The sequence below is a fragment of the Vipera berus genome, assembly GCF_964194415.1.
Source record: "Vipera berus genome assembly, chromosome: 3".
Classification (NCBI taxonomy): Eukaryota; Metazoa; Chordata; class Lepidosauria; order Squamata; family Viperidae; genus Vipera; species Vipera berus.
In genome coordinates, this window is record NC_138204.1 from 53,903,794 (window position 1) to 53,917,272 (window position 13,479).

General features: G+C 45.0%; 1 protein-coding gene across 1 annotated transcript in view; it reads left to right on the plus strand.

Annotated features, from left to right (window-relative positions):
* LOC308666575 (uncharacterized protein) overlaps positions 1–12,979 on the plus strand; it is a 30,546-nt gene extending 17,567 nt beyond the window's left edge. Inside the window, exons 10-18 of the mRNA XM_081325468.1 lie at positions 1,593–1,698; positions 1,792–1,854; positions 4,823–4,898; positions 9,373–9,437; positions 9,624–9,705; positions 9,800–9,900; positions 10,677–10,772; positions 10,851–10,961; positions 12,731–12,979. Of these exons, the coding sequence (XP_081181594.1) occupies positions 1,593–1,698; positions 1,792–1,854; positions 4,823–4,898; positions 9,373–9,437; positions 9,624–9,705; positions 9,800–9,900; positions 10,677–10,772; positions 10,851–10,961; positions 12,731–12,826 (796 nt within the window). The 3' untranslated portion in view covers positions 12,827–12,979. The remainder of the gene's footprint in view (positions 1–1,592; positions 1,699–1,791; positions 1,855–4,822; positions 4,899–9,372; positions 9,438–9,623; positions 9,706–9,799; positions 9,901–10,676; positions 10,773–10,850; positions 10,962–12,730) is intronic.
* Positions 12,980–13,479: the final 500 nt, after the last annotated feature.

Sequence of the window (13,479 nt, forward strand, 5' to 3'; positions counted from 1 at the left end):
AATCTGAGGGTCTCTGGCAGAAGGAGATGGGACTGGGGCAAGTGCCAAGGCATGGTCCACTGGAGGAGCCTCACTGTTCCTCTCAGGCCATGCGGGGGGGGGGGAGGCTGCACAGTGGTGAGGTCAAATGCCCAGCCTAGCCCTCAAGCACCCGCAGCACTAAGCCCACCCCCACTTCCCCAAGAGGGTGCCCAGCTGCTGTGCTTGCTCTCCTTAGCCAGGTTGCTCATGATGGGTATGAGGGCAACGTCAAGAGGGAGGCCCACTTCCTCTCCATGTGAGGAGACCTGGCTTTGTATCCAAAGCTTCCTTAGCAATAGGATGGGAGACCACCCAGGTTAGGCCAGGAGGAGGGGGCAAGGGGATGGTGAAAGGGCAGCAGGGAAGGACTAAGGCAGGACTTCCCTCAGACCCTCCCTCTCCTTCCTTCCTTTTCTTCCTTCCTAAGAACAGAGTGATGGGAAAATATTTGAGATGAGGGAGGGAGAAAAACAGGCAAGAAACGCAGCTGGGGAAGTGTCATCCTTCATGAGGAATGAAGAAATGCACCATAGCCTGGAAGTGGCCAGCACATGGCCCTCTCCTCACAGCACCGAGAGGCTGAGCTGGGTGGCACAAATCTGAAGAGAAGCACAACGCTGCCCAGCCCCTAGCCTGGCCAAAGTAGGCAGGGCCATGTACTGGCCACTTCCAGGCAATGGTGCATTTCTTCGTTCCTCACAAAGGGTGATACCTCCCTAGCGTGCACCCAGGGGGCAGGGCCGATGCGGCAGGGGACGGTCCCTCGCTGTTTCCAGATGGCCTTGTGGAGCTAAGACTGAATGTATTTCAGCATAGATGGCCACCACAAAATTGTAGATTGGCTCCTGATGGCCTGGGCCAGAGCCAAAGCAGCAGGGGCCGTTCCCTCACTGTTTCAAGGATGGCTTCGCGGGCCAAATGAAACCACTTCGTGGGCCGGATCTGGCCCCCGGGCCTTGTGTTTGACATGTCTGCTGTAGTCTCTTAAATTCGGGGTGGAGTCGGGGTGGACTTTACAGCAGATACTTCTTTCCTAGAAGAGGAACATCTGTTGCAACCTAGGATTGAACTTTCAACCTTCTCAGTGGGAGGTGGGCATCTTCACCACTAGGTCCCCACGCCGTCAAATACGCATGGGCAGGGAAGACATTTAGATCACATCATCGTGGTCACCATCTTCATTTTGATATCCCCACTGCAAGACAAATTTCAAAATCTCTGATTCAGTCAGGCTTCGGACTAGAGATTCTCCGCTTTCAGCCTTTGCTATTTGCAGCCAGAAATCACGATTAAAATAACACAAAGTAAAAACTCTTAGGGGAAAAAGAAGATTTCGGGCCGCCCCTTCTGCGGGTCCCGGTGTGCGTCACCTTTGACTCGGTCCAGTTTGCTGCTCAGCAAAGCGGGCGCACCAGTCGCTGGCTACGAATTTCGTGCCGAGTTCACCCGGCTCAAAGTCCTCCTCGGTCCTGGCGCTTGGATCTGGTCTTAAGCAATGGGAAATATTCGAAACCAAACTAACTGGACTTCGGGCAATTTTTTCAGAAGAGCTGTTCAAATTCCACTCAAAGCCAAATCCCCAAACTCAGCAAAAAGTCGCGCCGTCGGCGCAAGAACGAGCGCTTGAGTTCAACGCTCCCAGTATTGGGCTGCCCGCCTTGCCAACGAAGGCAGCACGTGGGCCGTTGAACAAGCCCCTCCCAGGCGGATTATATCTCTTGAGGCCGCCGAGCTCAATTTCCCGCGAAACGGAGCGTCCGCCGTGCCTAGCCAGCCAGCCGAGGAGCTGCGAGCGCCATGCCGATGATTCTGGGCTATTGGGACATTAGAGGGGTGAGTTGCTCGGCCGGAGAACGGGGCTGCCTTCGCTTTTCCCCGCTCGGAGCGCATGCGCCGTGCGGAGCCTGCTGCTCTCCTCTCGCAGCTCCCACCAGGTTGGACCCGAAGCCGGCAGGAAAGCGGCCGCCTCTCCTGCAGGGCGCCCGAAGCGGCCGTTTGGAAAAGACGGGGGAGATTTCTCCGCTGCTCCCCAACGGGCCTTTTCTCTGCCTGCGGGCGAATGGAAAGGAGAGGCGACGGTCCCGCGGGGCCTCTCCTGACCCTTTCTCCGGTTCTCTGCGGGACATTGCCAGCCTGGCTTGCTGTAGCCCGGCTGGGTTTGTCTGGCACTTGTTTCGGAGGTGGGGGAGAGGCCTGTTTCGGTCTCCTGCGTCTGCAGATCGAATGAACTGGCTGCCCCAAACGAGCTCGATTTCTTCTAGCTAGGTCTGAGCGGGGCCCCTTCTTTGTCTTGGGAGAGGCGAGGGCTGGGCTGATTTCCTGAGTAAAGATGGGAGTGAGATTTGAACGAACGTTGCCGGAATTGCAGAGGGAAAGACGATACTGTTCACAATTAAAGCAGGTTAACTATAATTAAAGGATTTTCTGCCACTTGGTTCTCACGGTGAAATCAGGTGGTCTTTTCTGAAGGAATCTCTCTCTCTGCTTTTTCCCTGTCCCGTAGATAAAGGGTGGGAACATAAGTTCAATAAATCAAATCGACAAGCAAACTTTCAGACTGCATGTTCCCCCCCCCCTGCTTTCCAAGATCCGCAGCCTAAAAAGTCAGTAGGAAATCCTTTCCTTTGTTATTTATTCACCAAAGAAAAAGCGCCACCCAAGAAGGACATTTAGTGTGACTCCTGGCCCAAAGAAGTGGTCTGCCTTGTCTATGTGTGAATACAGTGGAATTTGAAACGGGTGACTATTAACATGTTTAAAATGTGTGGGAACAGAAATCTCACTTATTTGTACTAATGAGTTTGGAAACTACACAATAAGCCACCTGTGTGAACCATTGCTCCTCCTGGTCTCCCTATAATTATGTTAATAAAGGAAAATAAATTTTGTTAGAAGCTTTGGAAAGGATTGAAGGAGCTCAAAGTGGTATGAGGAATGATGAATACTTCTTAGCAGTATTCATTAGCAGTTCATTAGCAGGTTCCTGCTCTAGTAGTTCCAGTTTATCCAGCCTAAATGGGGGAGATCTTCCAAATATATTGGGACTACAGTTTCTGTCATTCTGCATGGCTATGCCGGGTAAGTATAATAGGAATTGTTTAACGTAATGTTAACAGAAGAGCACTGCGGAAGAGCAGGTTGCTTAGCAAATTGCAGGAACTGGCGCTGCCTTCTTTCTTTCCCATTTGAACTTTCTCCCCAGATTGTGCCTGGCAGAGTTGCCAGTTAAGCTGTAACCTTCTCATAGGTGTGGGAGGAGAACGGAGGAGGCGTGTTTTGGAGCTCAGCCACCAGCAGCAAATGAAAGTATACAGCAGCCGAACAGAAGGCATTTTACCTTTAGAAGGAGTGGATGGTCCAAAAGAGAGGGGGAAAAAGTATACTATAGCAGCACACCAAGACAAAGCAGAATGTAAAAAAAAGGTGCAACCGCTCTGCATGCTGGCCATTAAGCAAAAAAGAAAAATTTCACAGAGAGGTTACTTCAAGCAGAAGTGGCTTAAGGAACAAAGAGTGCATAACAGTAATAATAGAGCATACTATATAGTTAATCATAATAGAGTAATAGGTAATAGTAATTAAACGGTAATAGTATATAGTGTATTGAATAGTGTTATTGTGAAGAATAGTAAAGGTAAAGGTTCCCCTGCACATGTGTGCTAGTCGTTTCCAACTCTAGGGGCCGGTGCTCATCTCCGTTTCAAAGCTGAAGAGCCAGCGCTTGTCCGAGGACGTCTCCGTGGTCATGTGGCCGGCATGACTAGACGCCAAAGGCGCATGGAACGCTGTTACCTTCCCACCGTAGTGGTCCCTATTTTTCTACTTACATTTTTATGTGCTTTCGAACTGCTAGGTTGGCAGAAGCTGGGACGAGTAACAGGCGCTCATTCTGTTACGCGGCACTCGGGATTCGACCCGCCAAACTGCCGATCTTCTGATTGACAAGCTCAGTGTCCTAACCCACTGAGCCACCGCGTCCCTGCAAAGTATAGCATATGGAATAGTAATAGTATACTGTAATACTAGTTATCAGAGCAATCACTTTTATATGTGCTACAAAATAAAACATCTCTCCAACCCTTATGGAGAGGTACAAAGAAACCACCTGTCCAGGGTCCAGCGCTGTTGTGTCTCTCTTGAGTCTGGGTCAGTCTAATTCAGACATGTCAAACCCATGACGTCACGTCGCACAACATATCGGGACAGTTTTGCCATTGCTGGCAATGGGGTGGGCGCGGCTTCTGCGTGACATGTCAGGCCCGCGGGCTGGCAGTTTGACACCCCTGGTCTAATTGGTACAGTTCAAAAAGAACCCACAAGAAGCATCTGTCTATGGGGACCACTGATACTATGTGTTTCCTCTACCAAACATATGTACACTTTCATAGTTTCGAACAGCTTCTTTCTCAAGGCCCGTGGGGTTCTTTTGGTCGTTAGCAAGTATGAAATCATATAGATCTGGTCCTGGCAAAGAGGAAGGAATGTGCAAATCGTTGCGGGAGGTGTTCAGTCCTAAGAAAGAGGCAAAATTGAGAAGAAACTCGAAATAACCCTGTCTTGATTTTGCTTGGTATGAGGTGGAGTAGTGAGAAACTCTGATAGAGGCTTTCAAGGGCCTGTCGTCCTAATCTAGCCTGTAAGAATAACGAGCATTCCTGAAATCTCTACTAGGTCTGTTTCTTGACCCTGCTTACCTCAAAGGGCTCTCATCAGATTTCTTCACATCTTGTTCAAAGTATTTGAGGATGTTAGTTTTACCCCACCCATCTGATGGCTTTTTTTTTGCTTCTTTTCTTTATAGCTTGCCCATAGCATTCGACTGCTGCTGGAATACACAGGAACACCTTATGAAGAAAAGTTATACAGCTGTGGAGAAGGTTTGCCTTGCTGAGTTTATTTGTACTGAACTCCTCCCCCTTGTTTCCTTCTGTGAATGCAGCTTGTTGAATATAAATACCCATGAAAATCTTCTCAAAAGTCAGGGGTCATCTTATACCCCCGGGTGCTGAAACTTTAGGGACAGGGCTGGCTGGAAAACCTGGAGCGGATCTTCCATTTAGTCTGCGCAGGAAAAGCAGGACCAATTGGAGAAGAAGCTGCAGTCTGTGATTTTTTACAGGCTGGGGTCTGGGCGTCTTTCCTTCTAAAGTTGAAGAGCAGCTGTCTGCTCTATCCCAACTTGAAAGGCAGGTGGGGAATGCCGCAGCCAGAGCAGCTGCTTAGCTCTAAGGACACATTTGACTCAGGAACTGGGTGGGCTGGCTGGAAAACCTGGAGCAGATCTCCCATTTGGTCTTTTTTTTTTAATCCCATTTATATCCCGCCCTTCTCCGAAGACTCAGGGCGGCTTACAATTTAAAGCACAAATCAATGTGCTTAGCAATAGCCTTCATTCTATGTATATGCCTGCTTATTAGAGCTTTCACACCACACACCCCCAAGCAGCATTATTACAAAGTCAGCTTATTGCTCCTAACAATCTGAGTCCTCATTTTACCTACCTCGGAAGGATGGAAGGCTGAGTCAACCTTGAGCCTGATGGGATGCGAACCTGCACTAATTGCAGGCAGCTGGTGTTACTTAAGGCTCTGTGCAGGGAAAGCTTTAGAGTGAATTAGGAAAAGTGAAAAAGTGAATTAGGAAAATAGGAAACGGTTGCTGGAATTGGGTATGTGTAGTTTAACGAAGAGAAGGGTGAGGGGTGACATGATAGCAGTGATCCAATATCTCAGGGGCTGCCACAAAGAAGAGGGGGCCAAGCTATTCTCCAAAGCACCTGAAAGCAGGACAAGAAGCAATGGATGGAAACTAGTCAAGGAGAGAAGCAACCTAGAACTAAGGAGAAACTTCCTGACAGTTAGAACAATTAACCAGTGGAACAACCTGCCTCCAGAAGTGGTGAATGCTCCAACACTGGAAGTTTTTAAGAAGAGACTGGACAGCCATTTGTCTGAAATGGTATAGGGTTTCCTGCCTTAGCAGGGGTTTGGACTAGATGACCTCCAAGGTCCCTTCCAACTACTACTTCTTCTTCTTCTTCTTCTTCTTCTTCTTCTTCTTCTTCTTCTTCTTCTTCTTCTTCTTCTTCTTCTTCTTCTTCTTCTTCTTCTTCTTCTTCTTATTATTATTATTATTATTCTTATTATTATTATTATTATTATTATTATTATTATTATTATTAAGTTTAATCCACTTGCACTGTTTTATGTTTACATGTTTGATGACAAACAGCCTTATGTTTATAAGTGACAGTTTTCCTACTAAGTACCTGCATGTCATAAGCATTTGAATTAAAATTACCATATTAAAATCAAATCTGATGTTTTTAAATTTTTATTTGGTGTGCGTTGGAAGAGGGGTAGTCTTATACGGCGAGTATAGCCCAAACCCTATAATTTAACAGGAAATGTAGGGGGTCGTCTTATACGCCCAGTCGTCTTATACGCCGGAAAATACGGTATTAGCTCAGCCCTTCGTTCAAAAGAAATTATATTTGTTTCTAGCTTTTGAGTATTCCCAAGTTAGTATATGTGTTCTTATTCTACACCAGGGGTAGGCAACCTTGGCTGTTTTATGACTCATGGACTTCAACTCCCAGAATTCCTGAGCCAGCTGGCTCAGGAATTCTGGGAGTTGAAGTCCACGAGTCATAAAACAGCCAAGGTTGCCTACCCCTGTTCTACACAAACGTGTAAAAGGTTAGAGTAGAAGAAAAGCAGATTAAATTATTCCAACATTCCTTAAGTTACCTAAAGTAGGGTAGAGCACACAATAACCAGATGGAGCTGTTCTTTGAAGGCTGGGCTGTTATACAACTGTTGTATTGGAACTTTTCCAGATGATATCTCTAGTGCAATATTACGGGCCTCTTTCCAAAGCCGTTAACTTAAGAGAATTTTCCTTTATATCACAATGGGCTCCTGGTATCCATTCATCATCTCAGGCAGCTCCCTCACTTTGGAATATGTTGCCTTTAGAACTAGGTTCATCCAGACTGTCATCTCATTAGAGAGACCTCTGGCCCATAATGATGTTTGGCTGCCTATCAGTAAATTATTCTGATATACCTATTCTTTTAGCTAAATTGTATTAGTGGGGGTATATGTAGAATTTAGAGGGACGCGGTGGCTCAGTGGGTTAGGACGCTGAGCTTGTCAATCAGATGGTTGGCAGTTTGGCGGGTTGAATCCCGAGTGCCACGTAACAGAGTGAGCGCCTGTTACTCGTCCCAGCTTCTGCCAACCTAGCAGTTCGAAAGCACGTAAAAAGGCAAGTAGAAAAATAGGGACCACTACGGTGGGAAGGTAACAGTGTTCCGTGCGCCTTTGGCGTCTAGTCATGCCGGCCACATGACCACAGAGACGTCCTCGGACAAGTGCTGGCTCTTCGGCTTTGAAACAGAGATGAGCACTGGCCCCTAGAGTCGGAAACAACTAGCACGCATGTGCAGGGGAACCTTTACCTTTACCTTATGTAGAATTTATTAAATAATAATTTTGTTCAACGTTGTGCACCTTTCAGTGCGCTTGAGTTGGCTTCAGGCAAGTCCTGTAGAATATAATAGTGTTCTTATGAAGAAAGTTCAAGTTGGTGTTGCATAATTTTGTCACTACAATTGCAGGCTTCTAATCCAACAGCATATCTCCATTTATCTCTGCTGATTCTTGTTCTCTCTACCTGGATACCAAGGCACTTGAAGGCCTTACCAGTTTCCCATTCCTTCTCTCTAACCTTGCTCTTTTGCGTTTATGCCCATGCACTGCTCTGTAAGATTTTCTTAGTTTTATTTGCAAGTTACTTTCAGATCAACCTTAGTAAGATAGTAATGAAGATGTGGGAGAGATTTTGGTGTTACACGACATTCTGCAATAGCTTGAGGTGCTCCCTTCCCCCCACCTTTGTATATGATGCTGTGCTTACACATCAAAGAAAGATAAGTTTTTAATTTATAGGAAAAACAGTGCAAAGGATTGGCACTTGGAGTTACTTTGTACCTTTGGTGTTCTCCACTTTCGTCCCTCACTGCAGTATTGAACTTTAGCTCCTGGATCTCCTTCTAATGAATTGATGTGTGTCTAGAATTAGCTTTAGACAGGCTCCCTGGATGATTTGTTAGACATCACAATGTGATGATCATAATTGGCTGTCACTTGGCTAACATTTGCATGGAATTAGGTATTAGCATATAAACATGTATCTCTATCTGTAGACTACTAAAACTCTCCTGTCTGTTACTTTTAATTGGCCAAAATGGTGCTTCATAGGGCAAAACCTTTTCAATCAAGGTACCTCAGATGAGCTGACTTAAAGAATACTGGGACCTATTATTCCTGCGGGAATGACATTTTGGAAAGTTCTTGCCATTGGATACCACTGTGTTGCTTTTTTTCAGAACTGCTATTGTGGTCACATGATCCGCATTTCCAACATTCTCTTGACACCTTCCAACAAGTCAGTAGGGAAGCCTGGGAAGCTTGTAGGGCAGGGGTAGGCAACCTTGGCTCTTTTATGACTCATGGACTTCAACTCTCAGAATTCCTGAGTCAGCTGGGAGTTGAAGTCCATGAGTCATAAAACAGCCAAGGTTGCCTACCCCTGTTGTAGGGAGAAAGTTGATGGGGGCCATATGACCACAGCAGCAGTTCTGAACAGGCTGATCCTGTTGGTAGCCACTCCATATTAAACCCATACTGGGTTCTCTTCATCAAATATGATATCTAAATCTGAAAAATAAGCCACTCTAATTATTTATTGTGCCAAATATTTATGGGGTTTTCCATTTATCCAGCTAGGAGAATGACTTCTTCATGTGGCTTGATCTTGCCAAACTGTTTCCTTGAAACAAGTTGTAGAATGTTACATAATGTTCTGGGGAGTATTCTTGGTATGAAACCAAGAATTATGATGATCCATAGAAGTCTCACGATATATTTAACTGGGACTGGGTCATCTGAAGGCTTAATTGGCTGCTAACAGCATATTAAGCTTGGATTGCTTCCCTCTGTTAATTTTTGTTTTGTGGCAGGATGTGTTATATAAACCTCACCCATTAAGTTACCTTACGGTTCAGTGCAATAGACAAACTCTGAAAACTCGATTAATTCAGTAATCAAGCTGTGCTTATTATGCAACCGGTCATTAAATGGCAGAGGTAATGGAGGAGGGGAGATTCAAAATGTTTGCCTGAACTTCTCAGCATTTCATATGGTACTTGCTATAACTGGGTCAGGAAAAGCATGCCCTTTTTAGGCATTTCCTAAAATGGATCACTTTGTCCAGCGAAAGTTAAGCAATTTCTAGCTGATTAAATTTTCTGGGTCTCTGAACTTTCTATCTCCCATTTTTCCCCAGCTCCTGATTATGATAAAAGTCAATGGATCGGTGAAAAGGAAAAATTGGGGCTGGACTTCCCTAATGTAAGTAACCAGCTATCTATAACAGTTGAGAAGAGTATCTTATCGGTATGCTGTTCTCTATGGCATTCATATGTGAGGACCTGGGTAAAGAGGATAGCTGAAGGCCAATTGGATAGAGAGCAACCACATGAAAGCCTAACGTGGCAGAGGTTTGTTCTTAAGCAGGTCGTTCTGTTTACTTCCCAGCTTCCGTACTTAATTGATGGCAAGACCAAATTGACACAGAGTAATGCTATTATCAGGTACATCGCACGCAAGCACCATCTGTGTAAGTATACCAGAGCTCTTTTGAGGGCTGAGCTGCCTGATGGAAGGCCCATTTCTGCTGCCCAGGATTTCTCATCTCTCTATACTATCTGCAGGTGGTGAAACTGAGGAAGAACTTTACAGAGTGGACATGCTGGAGAATCAGGCGATGGATTTCCGTATGGGCTTGGTGATGATTTGCTACAACCCTAATTATGTCAGTTGAGTCTCCTTCATTTCCATTTTCTAGTGAACCAGAATAAAGAAGCAGTGCCATGCAATGCGGTACAAACTAAAGACTGGATTCAAATATAACACAGAAAACATAGTTACTGGGTGTGTCTCTCAAGGTTTCTTGTGGCAAATGTATAAAAGTGTGAGAACCAAGATGGAGGGGTTGTTTTTTTTAAGTGCCTTTGCCTGTATTCAGGCAATTAATGAATTTGGAAAAGTCTACATGTGAAACCTCCAGATATAAACCTCCCAGTCCATGATATTGTTCTTCGCACACACTTGCACGTTAAACTGCTGATGAGTTATCTGTTATCAGTTATCTGCTGATTTTTGAAATCAATATGTGAATATCTGCATAGGAGAATTGTTGTTTGCATAATGCGCCAAATAATAAACGTATCAGCTATTGTCTAAAAGTTAAAATGCAAAGGAATTTTCCTTCGCTTTTCGGTAGAATTGCTGTATAGATATGAATTATGTTTGCTGCTCGTAAAACAATTTTATTTTAATCCTTCCTGCTCACATTTCACATATTGCTGCAGTGGTTGGACTGGAATGAATGCATTTTATGTGACCAAAAGTACTGTGAAATAGTTCAGTACTGTTAAAATACCATCAAAACGTAAGGAGTACTTTTGGCTTCCTTTGATGGCTCTTGGATGGAGTGTTCCAAATTTCATAACCATTGAATAGAAACGTGTTGTCGAATTTTGGCAATGATTTTTCATTCAGTTTTTTTTCTACGCGCTTGTTTTGCAGGAGAAGCTCAAGCCTGGATATTTGGAGCAGTTACCAGGGAAACTGAAACTCTTTTCCCAGTTTTTGGGGGATAGAAAATGGTTTGCCGGGGATAAGGTACATACATAGCCAAACCTGGTCATCCTTGGGCAGGTCTGATCTGTTTGGAGACTCACTATTGATTTTTTTTTCCAGATCACATTTGTTGACTTTCTCATGTATGATGTACTTGATCAAAACCGCATGTTTGAACCCAAATGCCTTGATCAGTTCAAGAATCTTCAAGAGTTTTTGACCCGTTTTGAGGTTAGCTTTGGCTTCATGAAATTTGCTGTCTTGTGGATTTTGTGACTTGAGTTCACTGGGTTTTGGCAAGAACTGACAGATTAACCCACAGCATTTATCTATTGGCTAGATTGGATGCCCAAATTGGCATGGGCAGAAATATGTGAAAAACACCATCCTTGCGGTATGAAATACTGTCCCTTTAGTATATGAAACAAAACACCTGAAGGCTTGGTGGTAGATTCCCTTCCATACTTTTATTTAATGTCCATTTTCCTATGATGAAATGGTAACAGTGCAAGGATTTTAAAGTCTGCTGCCAAATGATAAACTCACAATTGGTGTATACACGTGTGATAAGTAAAACAGAAACCACAATTGAATGATTTCAGAAGATGGGAAATCTACTACCTACCTATGTAAATGCAGATATTTTTTTTAGTTGCCCCCCAAGCCCCTTCCCCAAAATAGATGGATTTAAAATAGCAAGAAACTATAAAAAACAAAATTTAGCACTTAACACTTAGACTTATATACCACTTCACGCTGCTTTACAGCCCTCTCTAAATGGTTTACATTGTTGCCCTCAACAATCTGGGTCCTCATTTTACTGACCTTGGAGGAATGGAAAGCTGAATCAACCTTGAGTTGGTGAGAATTGAACACTGGCAGTCAACTGTTAATTACCCTCCAGTACTGCATTCTAACCACTGTGCCATGTCTCTTTTAAAACAAAGGATTTCTCCAGTTTTGGGTGGAGAGCAAAATATAATTGGCACTAAATCTAGCAGTCATTCCCTAAGTCTGTGGTGGCGAACCTATGGCACGCATGCCACAGGTGGCACGCAGAGCCCTTTCTGTGGGCACACACGTGGTCGCCCCAGTCCTAGGCCTTCATCTGGGGTTTATAAAACCTTTTCGCTTTAGGCCTCCGCCGCCGTGTGCAAAAAAAAAAAAAAGAATCAATTTCAACTTCTCACGGGGAAAAAAGAGAACTTGCAAAGTTGGAATTGATTGATTGAACTTTTTAGTCCCACCCAGTCTGCCGTTACCACTGCAGCCACGCCCACCCAATGGGCCACGCCCACCCAGCACCTGATACATAAGTGGGTTTTGGGTTGCAGTTTGGGCACTCGGTCTCTGAAAGGTTCGCCATCACTGCCCTAAGTGATGGTTTCAGATATTTTTGGACTTCATTCCCATCTTCTTTCTCAACAAGGCATGGCAGCAGAGGTTGATTGGAAAAGGCATGTGAAGGATACTCCGTTAAAGTGGTTTCATCTAGAACAGGGGTGTCAAACTCAATTTCATTGAGGGCCGGATAAGCATTGCGGTTGCCCTCAAGGGGCCTGGTGGGTATGGCCAGGGTGGGCGTGGCCTACTGGGTAGGCATGGCTAGAGTGTGTATGGCCTACTGGGTGGGCATGGCCAGCTCTACATCATTCGCATCAAGGGTGCCTATGGGGGCCTGGGCAGGAGTAGGACAGATCTGAGGGTCTTTGGCGGAAGGAGGGTCTCTGGGCCAGGGCCAAGGCAGTGGGGGCTGTTCCCTCACTGTTTCCAGGATGGCTTCGCAGGCCACATGAAACCACTTTGTGGGCCGGACCTGGCCCCCGGGCCTTGTGTTTGACATGTCTGATCTAGAATATATTTTTGGTATAGAAGAAATGAGAGTGGTTGCCCTGATGGTGGGTTTGTTGGGTGGTGCGTAGGAGTCTGCCTTCTCGAGCCTTTGGCCTACTAACAGCTTCTCTCAATCTCCTAAACATTTCTTTTGTCTGCATCCTCAGGCCCTGGAGAAGATTGCTGCTTACATGAGTTCCAGCCGCTTTATGAAAACTCCCATTAACAATAAGATGGCCAAATGGGGTAACAAGAAAATATGAAGAAGAAAATCCTTGTTGCTGGATGAGATATCTCCCCCTTTTCTCCATTCTCGTTTTGGGTGGAGTTGATAAGAAAAAGAATGGCCTTTCTGTAGAATTGTTATTCAGATGTTTAGGTATTTGGAAGGCAATAGTGGTCAATAAAGTATCTTGGGATTATTTGGTAATGTCATGCTCAGTACACTATCGCACATTTTTGACTTGTCTCATACCTCCTATTTTATATCTCTGTGTTTTCATGTATTCACATGAATGTGTATTTATGAAGAACTACTTTTCATGTGTGCTCAAAGCTGATTTAATTGCCTGTTGGCCTTTTGCTAAAATGAGAACAGCACAGAAGAAATATTTATTTATTTATTTATTTTATTACATTTATATACCGCCCTTTCCCTGAGGACTCAGGGCGGTTTACAGGGAGTTAAAAAACCAGCAATACAAAAGTTAAAACCAATTTAAAAAAGATTAAACTAACCCTGTGCAATTAAAACCCCGATTAAAATAAGTTACTCCTCAGCCTGGGCCCGAGAGCTCAAAGAGCCAGGTCTTCAGGCCCCGGCGGAATGACCGGAGGTCGGGGGCAGTCCTCAGCTCCACTGGCAGCTGGTTCCAGAGGGCAGGCGCCCCCACTGAGAAGGCCCTATCCCTGGGTG